The sequence below is a fragment of the Callorhinchus milii genome, unplaced genomic scaffold (genome assembly GCF_018977255.1).
Source record: "Callorhinchus milii isolate IMCB2004 unplaced genomic scaffold, IMCB_Cmil_1.0 Scaffold14, whole genome shotgun sequence".
NCBI classification, from domain to species: Eukaryota; Metazoa; Chordata; class Chondrichthyes; order Chimaeriformes; family Callorhinchidae; genus Callorhinchus; species Callorhinchus milii.
Window position 1 is genome coordinate 11,989,416 of NW_024704755.1, and position 21,448 is coordinate 12,010,863.

Consider the following 21,448-nt stretch of genomic DNA (forward strand, 5'->3'; position numbering starts at 1 on the left):
CAACACACCTGAGTAAAGAGAAGTACGTACATTCGCAGAGTTTGCTCAGGATGTGAATTTGGGGAGGAGGAAAATTGGAAAAAGTAAGTTTTAAAAAAAAATCAAATCCAGTTTTATAAAAGTTCTGTAAGAGAATCCTGTACATTCTAACATCTGGATCCTATATCTTTTGTACCCTGGAATGGCTAGAGGATTGTGTGTGTGTGTGTGGAGCAGTTTTATGTAAAGTGGTGTTACAGGCAACCCTTACATGGGTTGGTGTAGCCTTTCACAACAGCTACTGACATAATAAACGCTAGTAGGTTTCGATCACAATCAGGAGCAACAGGAAGTGCATGACGTCCGTTTTTGGCAGTGTGGGAGGGATCCCAGGAGTCTATAGACTCCAGTTTCATCCCTGTTCTATCTGAGCAAACCCCTGACAGTGGAGGACGCACACACTGGAGCTATGTTGGTTCAGCAGTAACTCTTGTTCAGTTGCCACATTCACTCCAGACAAGAAGGTAAAAATGTCCTGTTCGCCATTCATTCCGGTTGTTCAGGACTTTAAAGTAACTTCGGAATAGCTTGCCGGTTTACTATAATATAAGACTGCAGCTATTTGAAGCTTTTAAATGTCCATTTTCTGTCTGGTTAGATTGGTTTAAGGTACGTTTTTATTTCCAGCATGTGTCTCTGCAGATTGTTGTTGGCTTGTAATGAATGATTGCCCACGTGGCTGCATTGTGTTCCCTCCTGTCCTGTGTTCTCAGGCTATCCTAATTCCTTTTTCTGTACATGGGTTAATCCTAACCCACCTGTGCAAACAACTCACGAAACCCCATTTCCTTCTTTTGCAAAGCCAACTTTGGGTCAGAAGGTTACGGATACAAGAGTTAGAGGAGGCTCTTGGGGTTAATAGAATCTTCCTTTTGCTTCAGTTAAGATGATGCCAGCCCTCCACCCCCCCCCCCCCCCCCCCCACACTTCGAGTTTCCTTTTTCATCAGAAGTTTTATTTTTTTAAGAAAGTGAATAAATAATTGGCTGCAAATTATTCCAGTGAATTCTGAGGCACTAAACCATGAGAATTCACAGTGAGAGTTTATTCCATGTTCCTCCTGAGTCCTGCGCTTTTTTTTGCCAGAATTGAGCAGATACTTTTAATACCTCTGAAAGTAGGCATTATCTGGGGTGGGGGGTGGGTGGGGGAGAAGGCTGCCGTAGCATTGGAGAGGTCATTCATATTCAATGTGTGAAGTAAGCATCATGGTCTTTACTGGAGATCCTTTCTGTACCTTCCGTTTTGAATGAATTATTATGACAATAATCCTTGTGCTTGACATATCGCATTGTCGCGTCGTCTCAAAGCACTTCACAGGACTTTACTGCAGAGTGTCGTCACTGTGTGGTTGTAGGTAAATGCGGCAGCAAATCCGCACACGGAAATGTCCAACAAACAGCCATGAAGGGAATCACCAAATTTATCTGTTGGCTGGCGTGTCGGGAGAAACTCTCTTCTCTTGTCAAATAATAATAATATAATAATCATAATCCTTGCATTTGATATAGTGCTTTTCACGTCGGGAGGACGTCCCAAAGCACTTCACAGAACACACTGTAAAGTGAATTGACTGTATATTTGTGGGCGAACGCGGCAGCCAATTGCGCACAGCAATGTCCCACAAACAGTCGTAGATTGAAAATGACCAATTTATTATTGTTTTTGGTTTTGGAGGGATTATTATTAGGCTCTGTGTGGAGTAAGGAAACTTGCCCAAGGTTTCGCCCTCTGCCTGGAATTGAACTCAGGTCTCTCACTTGCAAAGCGAGTGCTCTAACCTCTGAGCTACAGGACTCCACAGTAGTAGCACAGGATCTTTAACGTCTACCTGGATAGGTGGATGAGGCCTTGGTTTAACACATCATCCGAAGGATGGGACCTCAGTACTTCTCCCAGCACTTGACCAGAATTTCACTATAAGCTGAAAGTCAGCAGCAAGAATAGGGAGATTTAGGAGATGAGGAGCATTTGAAGTATTTTCCAAGATGGTTTCAGTAACCCATCTTCGACTAATGACTTTATGATCTTTACATAAAGTGAAATTTATGAAACATTTAGATACGAGCAGCTCAAGACCACACGAATAGCTGTCGTACATCAGGTCTGGCCTGTGCTCCCTGAGGGAGGATGTGTAGGATATCAATTGGATACTGACTCTGCTCCACAGCAGGAAACACCGCAAGAGTGTTTGTCTCAGTGTTAAGAGTGACCAATTATGTAAAAGCTGCCAAATTTTCACCACAAAGGCCCACCTCACTGTGCCTGTGAGTCCCCTGTCCACGGTGTACCTTTACGATCAATGCAGTTGAGAACTGATTAACTTTACTGTGACTTAGAGTGGGTGTCTGATTAGGCTGCCAAATATGACCACTCTGTTTGCAGATGGTGGTTTGCACAGTCAGGGTTCGCCTGTGAACTGGGTCAGGAAATGCACAGCAGGTTGATCGGGATCTGAAAGAGAAGCAAGGACAGGGTGAACCTCAAGTGCTGTTGGAGCATTTCCAAATTTAATTTATCTTTTATCATGTTTATGGGATTCGGCCCTCCCCTCCCAGTTTCTTGGAAGAGTCTTAACATCTTGCAATAGATTGCACAGAGGAAGTAATGTTCAAACAATGTTCAACTTCAAGGATTAAAAGGATAAATTACTTAAAATGAATAGTCTAGCGCAAAGCTTAGTCCTGGCTTACAGAAGTCGCTGTGTTAAGTCAATCAGTACTTTTAAAATGTTTTTGGGGACTTTGCTGTGATCAATTGGCTGTGATCAATTTGATATTGTGTCCTTATCAAGTCGTTGAGATGTCTCAAAGCGCTTCACAGGATTTTGCTGTAAAGTGGTGTGACTGTGTATTTCGTGGGAGAAAAATTAACCCACGGGAAAGTCATACTGTAATGAATGAATCAGTCAGCTTGTGTAAATGTGACATGGGCAGTGTGCGCTCAAATTTGGAAGCCCACAAGTACCAGGCTAGTGCCAATGTCTCAATTATTGGTGCCCATTCTCCGAAATCACAGTAAAGCTTCCTTCCGATCAGGAGGTTGGACGTAGATCGGTACCTTTTAGTGTTAGACGGACTCTGATTTTGAATAACCAAAGCCTCGAATAAGGCAGTTGGGAAGTCCCTGCAACATGGAAAGGATGATTAGTGTGCTTGTGGTTTTCCGGTATATTATCGTTGTATCTATCGCTAACATTAACAGTCCCTTGTCGGGATGCGTGGTGTGGCTTTGCTTTTGTGCTCTTTACCCCAGTGTGAAAGTGTAGACAATCTGGAGCTCTTAACGTTCGTTCCATACAACACTTGTGCTGTGACGTATAGTATTGTGAAGACAACATACAGACTTATTTTAAGAATTAAGCGTTAGGAAATATTTTGACGCACAGATGTGTTCCAAGGGGAGGAGGCCAGGAGCAGCTGTTGATGCATTGAAACAATCAATAGTAAAGTATTCATTTAATGGGTGGGTGTTGTTTTTAAATGGATCAAACGCATTCCTGTAATTGCTGTCACAGTATTGAAGTTTATCCCTCTAATTATATAAGGATACATCTTTAATTAAAATGTGAATTTGTTTTAAAACAAACATGGGCCAAAAAAAACCAGGGAAGCCTGAAATTCCACCTGGTCTTAGCTTGTAAGGCCTTTTTGCCTTAGAATTTGAGATGGCGTAGAATTCTGGATAGATTTTTAATTCAGACTCAATTTCGAAGCTGCTTCTCTTGAGAGGCAACCTCGAAATTGACACTAAACTTAAGAATTTTTGGCAACTCTGTTCGATCTTAAATTTAAGTCAAAATAGGTTTGCAGTAGGTGGAATTTTGGGCTGCTGATTTGCACGGTACTTATCCTGTCCTCCAGACATCCACATGCCAGCCCAGGAATCTGAGACCACATGTAGTAATAATAATACTTACATTTGATATAGCGCCTTATCACGTCTTTGAGACATTTCAAAGCACTTCACAGAATATACTGTAAAGTGAATTGACTATTGTGATATTAATAATATAATAGCCCTTGCGTTTTGATACAGCACCTTATCATGTCATCGAGACATGTCAACACACTTCACAGGATTTTGCCGTAAAGTGCAGTGACTGTATTTGTAGGCAACTGCAGCAGCTGATTTGCACATAGTAATGCCCCACAAACAACCATGAAACGAATGCCCAATTTTTATGTAGAGGATTCTTGGCCAGGACACCAGGAGAAACTTTCTTCTCTTTTCGAGTTGTGCAGTGGGATCTTTAACGTCCACCCGAATAGGCAGGCAGGAACACAGTACCTCTGAGAGTGCAGAGTATTTCCAGCACTGCATTGGAATCACCCAAACTGTTGGCCCAACTAAATCAGCAGAGGGTGGGGATCATATCTGGGAGGTGGGTTCAGGGTACCCCAGGAAAACACGCTGAGCCATCAAAGGAGGGTCCCGCAGTAAATTTATCTTGGAATTTGTGTAAGCTACGTAAGCTGCTTGCTTTCAGGCTCGTACGGAGTGGTCTGGCTTTATACAAAAGAATAAATTTAGACTATTTTAGTCCGTGGCTTCACTCTTTCATCTTTCTGAGCAACAATGATCTGTTTACTAACCCTCTTGACATTTGAAGGCTACACTGCTTCATTTTAACGACACAAAGTTTGCTTTGTTCTGCTCGCTTTTGGCTGGACTTGAATAGTCACTGATAAAGTGGCACAATCCTATCTTTTCTGTGTGTGTGTGTGTGTATCTGTCTACCTCTCTCTGTCTCAGGGAAAATTTGTATGACCTGCAATGTGGCTGACGTATGGTTGTATGTTTAGAGCCTCGAGAATTGCAAATGAAACTTATTTTTGCCCATCTTACATAAAACCGGTGTGATTAGCAGATCAGGGGAGACGCAATGCGCAATGGTGGTTGCATTTCTCGGTCATTCAGTCTAACTCCAGTGTAAAAGCATCCTTCACCACAACAAATTGCTCCCAATCCTGGGAAATGAGACACGTACCAGTTTGGTAAAGAGTGATGGACTATTTCCTAATGTCAGTAATGAGAGACCATAACTTGAGGATTATTACCAAAGAAGGGAGTTTGGAACCACCGAGTGTTGTTTTACACCTTCCTGCTATATGCTATCCAGCAGAGCTTACTAGATAGCATGAATATTGCCGAAATTCTCTCCCCACCCACCCCCCAAAACAAAAACCTCAGGGGCATTAAGGCCAATCTGATCTGATGTGGTTTAGTTCAGATAACTTGAGGCACACTGGAAATTGAACCTCTGTTTACCCATTAGTTCGCAGAGAGTGTTAAGATTCAGGCCTGATAGATAACATTTGATGCTGTGGTGCCTAAGTTATGTCTGTGACTAATTGGAGCCTGGCCAGTGCACTGCGGTGTTTATTCGGGGCTCTGGAAAGTTGGTGGTTGCAGCATCAGGTTTTGAAAGAGCAGGGGTGTATTATAATAATAATCCTCACATTTGATATTGGGGCTTATCACACTGTTCAGATGTCTCAAAGCACCTCAGAGGATATACTGTAAAGTGGATTCACTGTGTATTTTGTGGGCTGAATGCGGCAGCCAGTTGCACACAGCAATGCTCCACAAACAGTCGTGAAATGAGTGATCAATTTTATTTGAGGTATTGTTGGCCAGGACACCGGGAGAAATTCCCTTCTCTTTTTGAATAGTGCCAAGGGATTATTTGAAAAGAGAAAGAACATTAACATCCAGCTGAACACAACAATTCGACCCAAACTGTACAGTAAATTCACTTTACAGTATATTCTGTGAAGCGCTTTGAAACATCTAGAAGATGTGATAATGCGCTATATCAAATGCAAGGATTATTATTATTATGAACAGGCCGACGGGACCTTGGTTTAACATCTCATCCAAAGGATGGCACCTCCGACAATGCAACACCCCCCCCAGCACTGGGTTGGAGTGTCAGCTTAGACTATGTGATTTCAAGTCCCGATGTGGGATTTGAACCCACAACCTTCTGATTCGGAGGCGAGAGTGACGGGCCGACACAAACTGCTGAAACGTAGAACTGTTGTGGTGACCGCTGTTCCATGTATGCAGTTTCCAATCAAAGACGCTGCCCTGTGAGTCAAACTCCGGAAATCCCATTATGGATTCTTGTGCTTGTCGTGTGCTCTCGTCAGATGTCAGGACCACTTTTGCAAGTCGTTTATCTTCATTATAGTTGCTTCCTGCTACACCCTGTTTATCTGATGTACCCTCCTCCTCTCCCTCACACCTCCCCCACCCACACACACAAAACACATCAACAAAATGTTTGTATTGTGTACGTTTCCTTCAAATGTGAATTTCTGATTCTGTTGATAAAGGGAGACTTCACTTTGCAGTCACGTGAGGCAGTCACACTTTGACATGATGCTTAGCCCCTGAACTCCTGAGTTTCTCTCTTATTTTTGGTTCTGTTTTGAATTGTACATTGAGGTTGGACTGTGCTGTGTGTGACTGAGCATCCGTGGTGTGAGCTCACGTTCATTTCTTGTGGGATGACTCGTGGGATATGAGCCTATAAATATTCCAGGTTTCCACAACTCCACTCCCAGAGGACAATTGATGTCTTCCATCTATTCTTTGGGAATTGCCCAGCCTTTTCCCTTTCCTGCATCCCTCCCACTAATTTCCTTCTGGAAGGAATATGAAGTTCCCTGCTAGAAGCAAAACAAGCTAACTTGACAGAGCTTATCCTGAGGCTGGATGTGATTGTGGAGATAGGCTCAGAGGAGGCTTGTGTTTATCGCAATAACCTGTAGCTCTTCCAAGAATGATCAGAGAGTCCCTCAACTGACCTGGAGTTGCATTTGGAAACTTGCCAATTCACACTTGTTCTACTGTAGTCTCTTCTACCCCCTCTCCCACCCCATCCCCCCCTCCCGTATCTGATGCTGTGATGAGCAAAAATTCAAGATATTGTACAACTGATTGGAAGTTGGAAAGCCCTTGATTTCTTGTTGAATTCAGCAGGATCAGGTTAGAGTCTGCCGATTTTTAACCCGTTAACGTAGAATCATCGAAATTATAGCATTGAAGGAGGCCATTCAGGCTATCGAGCCCGTGGTGGTATCGGTTTCTCCACTGGAACCACATACTCTAATCCGAATTCCCTGCTCTTTCCTGGAATTCTATGATATAGTCTGTTTTCAGATACTTTCCAAGTTCTTATGGGCTTCTTTTAATTTGTTGCCCAATCCCCTGGAGCAGTAACTTGGATATTGGTTGAGCTTTGCTGAGAACAGTGTCACAATGACTGGAATTTCTCAGTGACTGACTAGTCCTCCCACCCAGGTCCTTTCCTGTCTCCAGCAATGTGAAGGCAGAGCCCTAGACTTGGGCTCACAAGTCTAGGTTGAAACATCACACAATACATTTTTGGGATGGGTGTTGCTGTGTGTGAACACACTGGTCAAAACTCAACCTCATTGTTTCCTGTGGCAGGATGCTATACTGTACTCTTTCAGTGTAAGTTGCACTTTCATGTGGAGTTTTACCCCACCGCCCCAATTACAGAGGACTGACCTGCATGGCTTGTGCTTTGTACCACGGACATCATTCCTATAACCAGCATGTTTAGGGCAGCACACTAGTTGTAGGAGTGGTGTCTGTGGGTAAACTGTAAGAGGGAATTTACTTGAATTGTAGTTTTCTGCAGGGTTTTTTGCTTTCTCATTGAGGTTGCTTTGCAAGGTTTTTTAGGGTGATTTTTGTGGGTGATTATGTTCTGCTGTTTCCTGGTCGACAAAACAACAATAACTCGTATTTATATAGTGCTGGACAGAAAGTAGGTGAATGTGGGTTTTCATTTGCTCTTTATTTCCTCTTTTTCTCCCTACCCTCTCCGAGTTCAGCTAAACTGAGAGTCTAATACTGTGAGCTGTAAGTCTCTGTGAAAGGGGGTGGGGGGGGGGAATGTTGGTTTAAGAAGAATCTGACTCCAGCACTCCACAGACCAATCGATAATACATTCACTGTTGGCATTGACAGATGGCTTTTTTCGACTATTCATTATTAATAATTAATAATTTTTGCATTTGGTGGAATGCCTATAACATCAACTTGTCGAGGAGCTTGGCAGGCAATTGCCTTAGCGACTACTTGTATCAAGTAAATACATTTTAACGCATTCCACATCGCTATTTTCACCTCAACATTTCTGAAAGGCATTGCTCTCCACACAGAAGACTCATTTACTTGTCCGTTCTAACGTTATTCCTTATGTGCAGAAGGTAGCACGAGCTCCATATACCCACTTACTTCCTTTGCCAGTAATGGACCCACGAGTGGTTTGCTTGGAGCTCAGTGTGTGGAGGATGGTCACCAGTGGTCCTGCATCACTAGCATTTCCTCGGTCAGAAACATTCTTTCCATGCATTTTCTCTTGTTCACTGCAGTGTCTATCAATCCAACCAACCAAAACATTTCCTGTTTATATCCCAGATTAGTTTGTGTCTGAACTGCAAATCTTGATTCTGCTAGGTTTCGACATTGTAAAGATGGGGCAGTCACGTACACTCACTTGGCAGTACCTCTATGCCCTCTCTACACCAACTGTACGTTTCAAAGTAATTGCTGCTGCTAATCTTTCCGATAAAACCATTCCTAAAAAAAATAGTCTTCCCTGAAGCATGTGTAATAGCTTTTTGTGGAAAATTGTGCTAATTGATCACAGTTGAGGTTAAGCAGTGGGATCATTGCCCAAGTACAGTAGCCCTGTTCCCTTCCCTGCCTTACATTGTCTGGCACTGCTGCCGTCTTGAAGTAGGTTTTTACTTAACTTGCACAATACTGGAGTAAAGCAAACAAGAGTTTGCTTGTAACTTTAAATTGTAACTTTAAGTAAAGATTAACATTATTAACACAACCCTGGCACAACTATTATGCTGGCTATTCTGAGTGTTGGTGTCTCCTTCCTTCCACCCTGCTCCGGATTTCTGATGAGTTATAAACCGAGACTTAGCATTAACAAATAAAGTGCCAACTCCCTACAGACGCTGAGCAAAATCGAGTTCAGTATAGGCAGGACCCCCTGGAAACTATGAGTAATGTTACAGCTGTAAGTTTCATTTCTGTTGCTGAATTACTTCTCTGTCAAACTTCTTTAGTCACAATGATCTTTGGTTGTTTGGATGGTGCGGGTTTATTTTACTAAAACTTTTTTTCAAATAAAACTGTGGTGCGCTCACTCCGTAACTCCATACAGCCTTGTTCATGTAGCAACTTGCACATAAAGGACCGGTTTGACAACAGTGAGGGCCAATACTTGAGATTAGAATGACTGATTTGGCAGAGCGAGAAACAGCCTGTGTTAAGATGAATTAAATTAAATGACCCTCCTCCCCCCCCACCGCCACCATTGGAAAATGTCTCTGGAGCCAAATCAGACAATGTAACAAACTCTGAATCAATGAGAAGCCCCCATTTGCCGCCTTCTTGTCGAGTCTCGTTGCTGATTCAATCTCTGCCTTACTCTGGAGGATGTGCACACTCCCAAAACAAATCTGTGCAAAGACACCATTGAGAATTATATTTAAAGATTTATAAACCTGCAGCAGCCAAAGAGTCTGAGTTACCATGAGCCGTTTTTATCGCTCCCGGTTCCTATTTTTACATTGGAACAACGAAGGTTGAAAAAGCACCTGAGAGAGGGGCATAAAATTGAGGGGTTTTGTCAGGGGAAATAGGGAGAAGCTATTTCCACTGGTAAGGGAGTCGGTGACCGGAACACAGATATATCACTGGAATATGAAATATCTTTTCACTTTTCACATAGAGAGTTGTTGTGATGTGGAACACCCAATGCAGGTAAGGTGGTAAAAGCAGAGTCCTTTATGGGCTTAAACAACAACAACAAGCTTACATTTGTATAGAAGAGGTAAGCGGACAGATATATGAATGATTAGAGGCTTGAAGAGATATGCTGCATTTATCCACATAATGGTCACTCCCCTTCAAAAGCAACTTTCTGTGTGTGAAGCACTTTCGAGACATTTCAACATGAGCCACTCGACGGGTCAAGTTGAAGACCTCTCTCTCCTTCAGTGCATATTTAAATCAGTCCAGCTTCCTCCTTGCTTAGCAAGTGAGTTCTGTCCATTAACATAGGTGAGCTCTGCTCGTAATGAGTCCAGGGTGCGAGGGATGAGGATGGAGCCACAGTGTAGCACCAGGCTCCTGGCTCCGCTACAGGGGCTGAATGGTACCAGCGAGGTAAAGGGGCAGTTTACAGTGTGTTAACACACAGGTCGAGAGCTGCACACACCAGTTGATACCGCTGGGTACAATGGCGGTGAGCTGCACTTATTTAATCAACTTGCAAAATTTTCTAAAGTAAATGTTTACGGAATGTTTCATGCATTGTCCTGAGCCAAGTTAAATATTGTTTAGCCTGCATTTGACTGGAGCACTTAAGAGGTCTGCGTGTCTGTGTATATGTGTTAGCGGAGAGAGAGTACACTACAGTGGTGACACTTGATTGCAATCAACAAAAAGGCATGTTCCAAAGTCAGGACATCATCCATGTCATTAGTTTATTGTAGCGAGCGGGATCTTTTTATTAGACTTGAGTTCAGTTTTATTTTTAACATACAAATGCCTCTCTTTGGGTTATTTACTGTGCACAATTATCCACTGAAGGCTGGCAGGTGCCTTGCACCTAGTTCTCTGCCAGGAATCTCTTTTGTGCAAGTTTAATTAAATAATAATCCTTGCATTTGATATACCGCCTTTCATGTCAGGAGCACATCTCAAAGCATTCTACAGGATTCACTGTGAGAAATGTAGTGACTGTGTATTTCTTAGGCAAATGCAGCAGCCAATTTGCTCACGGCAATCTTCTACAAACAGCCATGAAATGAATGACCAAGTTTATTTTGGGGATTGTTGACCCGTACACCGGGAGAAACTCCCTTTTTTTAAAATTGTGCCAAGGGATATTGGCTGCTGCCTTTGCCTGCAATTACAGTCCTTAGAATTCACAATAAAATCCTGGGAAGTGCTTTGAGACAACGCAAATGCAAGGATTATAATTATTCTCTTTAACGTCTGCCTGAATATACCATCTCATCTGAAGGGTTGCAAATCCAACATCCCCAGCACTGCATTGGAGTTTCAGCCTCGACTTTGGGATCAGATTGACGAGTTTACATTGAGCGCTCAGATGCAGTTTTTGGACCCCTTTCCCCCTCCCTCTTGCTCCCCACAAAGATGTGGGGTTTTGTGCCTAAAATCCACTCGTGAAGGTATTGTCTCAGTGGAAGAAATATCTAGAGAGAACCTCTTTACTGGTACAAAAAGTAAAAACTTGCTAATAGCCTAGTTACATAGAAAAATGCCTAATCACTCAAATGTTATCAGTGTCCCTCCCTAACTTTTGTTCATCTTTGCCAGAAACGATGATTCGCAGAATATTGGTTCGCATATGCTGAAGTTGACTCACAGTTTTAATAATAATAATCCTTGCATTTGATGTAGCGCTTTTCACGTCGGGAGGACGTCCCAAAGCGCTTCACAGAACACACTGTAAAGTAAATTGACTGTATATTTGTGGGCGAACGCAGCAGCCAATTGCGCACAACAATGTCCCACAAACAGTCCTAGATTGAAAATGACCAATTTAATTATTATTTTTGGTTTTTGGAGGGATTATTATTAGGCGTGTGGAGTAAGGAAACTTGCCCAAGGTTTCGCCCTCTGCCTGGAAATGAACTCAGGTCTCTCACTTGCAAAGCGAGTGCTCTAACCACTGAGCTACAGGACTCCGAGAGGTGGGGTTGGGGGGGGGTGATTTGGGGGCAACTCAACCATTCAACATTGGGCTTTCAAACCCATGTGAAAATTAATTCATGCGTTTAGTGGATCTTGTGAAATTGTTTTCTAACAGCAGCCACTTACTTTCTGGCTCTTCAGTTCCATATTACTTGCCTGTTTCTCTCCCGCCCTGATTTCAGCCATGTTCTGCTCCGTGTCGTCTCTCGGAGCTGCAGGCTTCTCGCACAGAGTCTCTCTGTTCGAGTTGCTGCACTTGCACGCTGCTCATTTTTCTCTTTACTCTTCGTGCACATCGACTGCTGCTTGTTTCGTCTTCAGTCTTACACAATATATATTGTACGGCGCCTTTCATGTCAGGAAGACGTCCTAAAGCACTTAATCCCGACGGCTGCGGAGTGGGAGCCAAGTGGCTGTGGGATGGGGGGGGAAGATGACCGAACGTGCAGTCAAAGAGGTACGTCTTGAACACGGGTCCTTGAATGACGGAAGGGAGGTCGAGAGCGAGTCGGAAGGAGCTCCAGGATGGGGTTCAGAGAACATGGACAGAATAAATCCTACATTAGGTTTCTTTTGCTTGTACAGTATTTGTTTCTGCCGCTAGCCTACTTGGTGCATGTTGTGCAATTGCATAAGTCTGCTGTTTGCCCACTTTGGATACTGTTAGAATCTGGTCTTGTGCTGCAAGCACATGCTTCAGAATTTTCAATGTAACCGGACACTTGGGCCGAGGTTAAGTGTAACTTCCTTCCATTTCCCCCTCTTCCCCCCCATACGTACACACACACACATATTCTCTTTTTTCTCTCTCTCTCACAAACCCATACATTCTCTCTCACACACACTGTCTCACACATACACACACTCGCACACACATGTACTCTCACACACATGTACTCACACACACACACACCTACAGACCCTTTTGACTCCCTGTTAAGGTGTCTCAGTACCAAGTGCCATGGCAGCAGTGGTGAAAAGCCCCAATCAGGTCTCTGTGCGGGGATGGGATCGCTCTCGCTGAAACTTTAAATAGTTTCATAATGTCCCGCACATCTTTTTTTGTTTTGAATTTTCCATTTTCATGCCCATCGGTCATTTATGTGCAGTATAAGGTTTTGCAGTTAAGAAAGCAATTATCCTGCCTGCCGTGAATATGTGAGTGTTTTCCAGGAAAGTGGAAAATAACATTTTATTTTTTTTATTTTAAGCTATTTTCCCCACTTGTGGGCATTTTATAAGCCGTCAAATGATTTCCCTGGAATGATGGATTGGATCAGTTGTTTGAGTGGATTGAGGAATTGACTGATGAGTAATTGATGGAATGACTAAAATAATAATAATAATAATAATCCTTGCATTCGATATAGCGCCTTTCACGTTGGGTTGGTTTGAATGAAGTTTTTGGCTTTTATTGGAAAGCTTCAAAGGCTGTTCAGTGCTGGAAGGGTTTCATGTGAGGCTCCGTTTGCCAGAGAGTCTCTGTCCTTTCCTCACGTGACCCACACATGACAACAAATACCATGTGTGGATGCATTGTAACACTTGACAGGAGGCCATGAACTCCACACACAAGTTAGCGATTAATGTTTGGAAGTTGACAGCGCCAGTCACTGATTGTCTCGGGGATTCTGAACGTAACTGCTGTGTGCTGCCAGGATTGATAGATGGGCAGTAGTTTTAGATATTGATGGTGCCGGGGATGGAAGGGAGGGATCTTCATTACTCAAAGTGCTAGTGTTTGCAAAGGCTTAATGTAACACAGAGGGAAAGATAGACACTGAGTCTCTGAAGGTTAAATAATTTGTCCGATTCTGCTTAGAATGGATTTTTACAGGGAGCCCACCCCAGCAATCTAACAGCAGAATTATACGTCGCTTCTTTGTTCCACACGTTTTATGACCAGAAGACTGTTGTTTCTATAGAAGCTCCCAGTGCTGGAATAGAACAAGGTGGGTTTTTTTTTAAGATTAGTTTTCCCGTTTGTTTGGTGAAGCAACGTGTTTGTTTTCGGACGCCTAGAGTGTGTTGTGGTGCATTTGCTGTGCCGTGGGTAGTGGGTAAGAGTAATTGCAGGGTTGACTGACTATAAGGGTGGGTGGATCTGAGGTCCCTAATTAAACAAGTGGATAGGTTTATAAAGACTGCGGTCTGGATATGAGACTCGACGCTCATGTTCCAGCGCTTTCGAGATGTTTCTTGTGTGAAAGACGCAGTAAAAGCGCGAGTTGTTGCTCAAAAGTAGTGAGGAGATGCTTATCGCCTCAGTGTTTTTTTCCCGTAGAACTGTACAAGTGAATTGGCTTGTACCGGTATCTCCTTTGTTTTGTATCAGCAGAGCATGTTTGCTTGCCAGTTAATGGTTGAAATCTGATTTGGGTGCTCTCTTCAATAGGAGACTGCATTGTACAACAGCAAAGCAGTCTACAAATGAACATACGCTATTATAATGCCCAGAGTTTGAGTTGCAGCATGATGCGGCCATAATAAGCAACAGGACATAGTCATCAACCTTCTGCCATTTAATCTCGACACTGAGGTTCCAGAGGTTTGGAATTGACTGAATCGGTCAATAAAATTGGCTGAAAGGGCCTTCTGCATCGGAACTAGTCTTGTGTTTTCTTTTTTAAAAAAGGCTGCAGGTACGTTTGACAGAATTAGAGATAATTTGCCGCTTGTATCTAAAAGAATTAGCACTGGCTACTGATAGCACTTGGTACATTAACTGAGGCGTGAACGTGAGAAGAAGGCTATAAGATCTTGTGCTCTTTTACATCACAGCAAATCACTCAGCAAATGTGGAAGGTGTTTTCCTGCACAGCACTCTCTCTCTTGCTCTCTGTCTGTCTCTCTCTCTGACCGGTACTCTTTCTTGCTGGTGTTTCATTGGAAACTTTCTTTTTGGATTTCCACAGGGATCCCGCCCAGGACGCCGTTCACAATGTCGCTGTCAGCGCGGCCTGTTCGCCGCATCTTCTTCACAGGAATTACTAGGAGCCAGTCTTTCGCTGGAGTCAATACACCGCAAGACAAATCGTTCAGGTTAGTGATGTATCAATACACCACAAGACAAATCGTTCTTGTTAGGGATGTGCACACACGGAGGGGAAACCCACTGAGTATTAAAGACCAATTTCCCCATCCTCCCCAAACTAGGTTTAACACTAATTAATTTTACATTTATATACGTTTATATTTATATTTCATGTCAGCAGAATGTCTTGAAGCACTTCACAGAATCGTCTTAAGAGCCGATACAGCATAATACAGCTTTTTGTGCTAGTGCCCGAGTATGTTGATTTTTCCACCCCCACCGCCCCCCCCCCAAATTACCTGGGTTGAGACTCTGCGTCTGGGACAGAAGCTGTAGTCTTAAGTGGCGATGGGAAATTGGGCAGGTCTGATAATTCTACTGTTAAGAGAACTTTGCAGTACAAAGTTATCAATTGAATGCCTTTGGAAGTATTTCAGAGAAACGAGATTAAGATTCTGGTATATGGGTGTCGGGAACCTGACTCATTTTTCTGACTTTCAGGCATCCTTACAGCCATGACACAGCAATCTTTAGTGTTCTCGATTGGCATCTTGCCAGAGATGAGCTAACTGAGCACAAAGCAGTTGGTCTAATCTGAGCCCTTCCTGATCTTTGTCACACCAGACGCCACCCTCGTTTTACAGCTAAATGTGGAAGTACTTGCAACGAGTACAAAACGAATAAACCTCAAGCAAGGCTGCAGCCCAGGGCAGTGCTTATATGTGAAACAGACTGTGGAAGTTGGAGCACGCTATAAGCCACTCATTTTCATTTTGAGTGGCTGAGCGAGTCTGATCCGGGCACTGACATTTGCAGAGACAGAAAGACAGATGTTCATGTTGAAATAGTTGGTGAATCACCTTAACTGCTGTGGGATGATGCATGAATCAAGCAGCATGCAGATTGTTGGATGTAATGATGTGAGCTGTGATGTTTCATTCATATCTGCAGCTTTCACTCCATCGCAGAGTTATGACTGGTTAGTCACTTCCTCAAGACTGTAATTGAGTTGGGTGGATTGGGGTTAGAACCAATGATCTCATACCAGACCTGTGGAAGGACTGAGCTTGCATGGCTGAAAAGCCGTTATTCATTCAGCACTGAGCGCTGTATAGTGACCAAGCTAATTGGAAAACACAATCAATTCCCAGTCGATCCAGGCTTCTACACTCTGGGCTCCTCTGATAGCTGTCTGAGTAAGTAAAACCATGGTACGGTGTGACGGTGAGTCACTCTGGGTATCTTGGTACATATTTCCTCTTCGTGCAAATTCGATTCAAATTCAAATTGACGACTCATCTCATCGCTTTAGGTTGTTGGTACCAAGGTTGCCTGGAACACTCACCTCATTTCAAAATCATCTCCTTTTGTAAAGCATCTCAAATCAATTTATTTTGCGGGAAATGTGCTTTATACATATAGATAGTATCTAAGGCAGTAGGATGGTGTTTGTTTCCTTACCTGTTCTGTTCTAAGTTAACACAGATAGAGAAGGTTGGATTGGACCTGTAATATTCAGGCTTGGGGGTGAGTGAGTGAATGGCTTCGGGTTGTTTCTGTGTCTCAGGATGAAGATCTCTTCCATTGATGTTCTGGCCTCTAGTGTGTCCTGCTGGGAGATGAAAGCTTAAGTGGCCCCTGTGTGCTAACCTTCACATAACTACACAACCTTCGGGTTGGTCACTGCTATTAGACAGCTTGTTTCTCTCCAATTTTACTCCTTTTTGCTCCTGAAGCTGTTTGGCTCTTTTCCCTTCTTCAGGCTTGCCCTTCATGTTCACGTGTGAGCAGCCTGTTTGACCACGGGGGCATTGGGGGTCAGACCAGCCGTACTCTCGCCAGTTTCACACGCCAGTTCGATACTGGATAGATATCCGAAGCTTGGTTGATTTCAGCCTGCACGATAAGCTATGGGGCTCTGAAGCCAATTCAAACACATGTTACTCAGGTCACCTGTAGTCTAAATCCTAAACAATTTTGAGAGATTCCGAAGGTATCCTCTTATTTTCAAGTCTGAAATTCTGAATTAAAAGCGTTTCGACGTTTCCAAGCCTCGAAATAGGAGGCAACGTTGAAAAGCCGCTGGTAGAAAGTCTAGGCGGTAGGCTGTGTCGTTCTGAGGCCTACTGTAAAGAGGCCTGGAATCTCTGGCTCCAGATGCACATCAAGTTGGTGACTAAGTTGCATGAAACCAAGTGTATTTGTGTACACAGAGCGCCCTTTGTTCAGCTCAGCTGTGTTGGCTTGCTCAGTAAACCTCCCATCTGTTGACATTTTACCACATGCCTATTTACATGGAGTGCTTTCTTCACGTAAGGCAGTGTGAAATGAGGATCCTGTTTTTTTATATAAAAACAGTTAGTGCCCGGTTCTGACTTGTATAGAAACTTCCCCTGAATAAGTGACTTCAGCTTTGGATGTATAACATGAGACGTGGAGCCACCCAGCACCACTTTCTCTCTTGTCTCCAAGGAGGGCAGTTATACCTTCCACTACCACGGGGGCATTGGGGGTCAGACCAGCCGTACTCTCGCCAGTTTCACACGCCAGTTTCACACGCCAGTTCGATACTGGATAGATATCCGAAGCTTGGTTGATTTCAGCCTGCACGATAAGCTATGGGGCTCAGAAGCCAATTCACTGCCTGAAAGGGTAGTGGAAGCTGATTCAATAACTACTTTTAAGAGAGAAGTAGATGGCTATTTGGGGAGGACAGGATTACAGGGCTATGGAGAGAAAGCGGGCCAGTGGAATTGAGTTGGTTTGCTCTTTTAGGACCCAGCGCAAACACGATGGGCTGAATGATCTCTTTCTGTGCTGTATGATTCTATGATTCTATAACCTCAAACCAGAAATTGGTTGGTTTGGAGAGGAATGCATTTAATACAGTGCCTTTCACATCGGGAGGACTTCTTAAAGCACTTCCCAGTATTTACTGTAAAGTTTAGTGACTGTGTATGTTGTAGGTCTGCATTTCTGTACATGGGTGCAAGACTATAAGAGATATTCTCCTCATCGAGGGCACTTTCTGTCATGAGATTCTTCTGAGTTAAGTAATTCCGAGTTTTGTAATGAAAGCGACTCTTCCCTGCTGGTCCTTTGTCGTCATAAAGACAACAACAACAGATTATATTTGTATCAGCCTTTCACATTGGGAAGACGTCCCAAGGTGCTGGTGTGTTAGACTGGTTGTTGTGTTAGACTGGTTTCTCTCGTCGCTGCTTTGCCAAGCTGGTGCTGACGTTGTGAATTCTTTCTTCTCTTGCAGGAACCTAAAGGTGTTCAGCACTCCCACCACCCAGAGGAAAAGCACGTCCCGAGCTGGGAAAATGTTCACCATTTCCCACAAGTCACCTCCGCCCAAGACTCCTCAGCCTGAGCGGCTGGATGAGGTCTACGAAGCCTTGAAAAAGGGCCTGAAGTAAGGACTTGTGTTTGTTAGGAATTAGATAAACTGGTGCAAGCTGCTATTTATTGAAATATTCATCTTAATACTAATAAACCTTGCATTTGACATGGAGCCTTATCATGTCATCGAGATGGCTCAGTGTTTCACAGGACTTGCTGTCAAGTGTAGCGACTGTGTACTTGTAGGCGAATTCATGGCCTAGTGACGCAGGCAACGGTGATTCAGCCGTGCCAGGGGAACACACGGTTCAGATGATGGTCGAGGTTAGGGTCATCTGGGTTAGGAAGAGGCCAAACAACCAAGGTTCGTGACCACTTTGCAAAGACTACAACAAGAAAGGACGTCAAATGAGATTTTTATTCTCTTCCACAAACACACACACCAGTGTAGACTTGCTTTCCAAGCTCTGGCATGGAGACTGGCCAGACTGGATGAGGTATTGGAGGTCACTCCAGAAATCTGGACCAAACAAATTCTCTGGATTGCATCAAAGCTTTTTGGAACCCACTAGGCATTTCTCTGTTTACTGTCTGACCTCAGTAAAGGTATTGAATTCTACATTCTGGCAGTGAATTGAGCCGACATGATGGGCCTGCGGAAGAAATAAGAACTGTCGACCTCAGCGATTTGACCCACTTTGCTGACTCTCACTAGTTCTTTGTGCCAATTGTGTTAGCCAGTCTATCAGGTCAGCCAGTCCTTGCTTTCTTCCTATCTATCCTGCCTCCGCTCTCCCCCCCTCCCCCCCAAAAAAAAACTTGACTCCCATCAGTTGTTGACAATTCAATGAACACTGTATTGCTGCTGAGGTTCATTTGGAAAGCTGCCTGCAGACGGCACTTCAAGTGAAGGCATTGCTCACGTTATAAGGTTAGATTGTCCCTGAGTAACGATGGAACAGTTGTCTTGGGGACAACGATTTTGACCAATAAGTACCTGCCCGGAGTTTTCATGGATTGTTGTCTAGAAAGGGATCCGTTTAAGGAGAGTTGATGCCCTGTTAGGACCACTCCAATGCCCAAGTTTTGGCAACATTCTGTTGATGGAGCACTTTACTTTTTTTAATGAGCCCCTTTGTCCCAGGTCAAGTCCACTGTGAGCTTTTGCTTTGAAGTCCCAGTAAATTTTGTTTAGGAGTTTCTATTGCCCAGATTGCTAACCCTGGAAACTGAAGGGCTGTGAGCTGGACAGCTCTGATTAGGATCCCTTGCTCCTCCATCGCCCATCCATCATCTCTCCTGTTGCGTGACCACTCAAAGGAGTAGCAGTTTGATCTTGTCCTTCCAAAATACATACCATGTTGTTTTCTCGCTCTCCTACACAATATACAGTCACTACACCCAACAGCAAACCCTGTGAAGCGCTTTGAGATGACCTCCTGACGTGAAAGGAGCTATATGAAATGTAAGGCTTATGATTAGATTCTGCAGATTGGAACAATGCATAAAATTGGTTTTATTGCTGAAATCGGCTTGAAAAGTACCTTAGTAAAACGTACCTGGCTGAATTGGAATCAGATAAACATGTGAAGAATAATATCCTTAAAGGGTGTGGGAAAGAGCAGATGCTGAAGAAACTAGGATCCATCAGAGATCGCCAGATAGCCTCCCTCTGTGTTTGTTAGCATTCCATCGTGTCCCTTGTAGCAATGTCATAAAGTTTGAGTCCTATAAATAGGAGTCCGTTCAGTTTTTTTCCTCCCCGTGTTTAGGATTCGTTATTTCAGTTGGTGCCAACTTATCTAATTATGATATGTTACAAACACATCTCCTGATATGTTACATACTTTAGTAAATGCTTCACGAGAGCTCCTTCAGCCTGTGCTTGCGATCCAATGCAAATTGACAGACCTGGACTCCTTTCTATGGAATATCAGCTGTCTTGTCTTTTTGAACATTTGGTTCAGCTGCATTGTGCTCTTGAAACTGATGCGTCTTTCCAACACCCTTGAGGGGAAGGATTTGTGGGATTCCAATGCAGTCCAATAGAAAGCCGAGTGTGAGAGAGAGAAATGAGTCATCTTCTGAGCTATTTCCATCCTTGTGTTGCATCTTCTGGCAAGATTCCTACGACTTATGTAGATATACTAGTCGATGGTATGGTGCAGCCTGCCTCAGCTTCCCTTTAATCTGCAATCCTCCCCTTGGTTTCTCTCTAAATGACATTCATAGAGGAGATGGGCTTGATACAAACTCTAGTGACTGGGCAAGGCAGTTGGTGTTTTTTTTTGCTTCCTTGATATGTTGAACTGTTTTCACAAGATTCAAATTAAGAAGGCCATTTTAATCTCATTCATTCCTCCAGAATTTTGACCCTACCATCTTCGCACTTACAGGATCAAGGTGTTTCTTTATTAGGTCCAGTGCCCCATGCTTCCTTGTAACCCATTTCAGTAATTAATTACTCTCTATGTTAAGAAACACTTAGTGACATCTGTCCTAAAATTGCCCTTCGCAACCCTAAACCTCTGACTTTTTGCCCTGTTGCTTTTAGGTATGTGGGGTATTGTTCTGGTTTCACTTTTGCTATCCAGCTCAGCATCTTGGTTACCTCTGTAAGGTCTACCCGAAGACACCTCTTTTCAAGGCAAACTTGAATGACGAGCAGGGCTCGAACATATGGCTGGAGCTCAGTTACTGCGGCTAGTTATAAAGCAAGCAGTACAGGGCATTCCACGTGCAATAGGTGCTGCTGCATTAGATTTTTATTTTATTGAACACATGTGACTGGTATGGGGTAAAGGAGGAAAGAATGTACATTGGAACGTATTTCAGCAGTATTCCTTGTGAAGTGATGGAAAGTCAGTCCGGTTGTTGGAAAAGCTATAGGAAAGTTAATTACTTTACAGCTGCTGTCTTGCTTGTTTTTTTTCAGCGTAGCAAGGCATTGAGGTGATTGGAATTTCAATGCACAATTGATGGATTAAATCCCTGTGCCTTTAATGAAAGCAACAGGTTAGCTGGATCAATGAGCCAAATGGATAAAGCAGGTCAAATTCATAACTGGACACCAAATGTTGGGGAGAGTGGGAGGAGAAAATTATACAGCATCTGGATTGTCCGAAGCTAAATGGAATTACTGCACTTGTGTGATGTCTTATCTGTCTCTTTGTGAGGTGGTTTTGCATTTCTAGACATGCACCAACCAGGTAGAGCTTACCAGTGGTTGCCAGTGGTTTT

At 43.4% G+C, this 21,448-nt stretch overlaps 1 protein-coding gene across 2 annotated transcripts in view; it reads left to right on the forward strand.

Annotated features, from left to right (window-relative positions):
* Positions 1–21,448, forward strand: part of ripor1 (RHO family interacting cell polarization regulator 1) — a 109,545-nt gene that overhangs the window by 49,535 nt on the left and 38,562 nt on the right. For both annotated transcript variants that reach the window (XM_007889516.2, XM_007889513.2), the window contains exons 2-3: positions 14,742–14,868; positions 18,129–18,281. In XM_007889516.2, coding sequence (XP_007887707.2) covers positions 14,768–14,868; positions 18,129–18,281 — 254 coding nt within the window. In that variant the 5' untranslated portion in view covers positions 14,742–14,767. The remainder of the gene's footprint in view (positions 1–14,741; positions 14,869–18,128; positions 18,282–21,448) is intronic.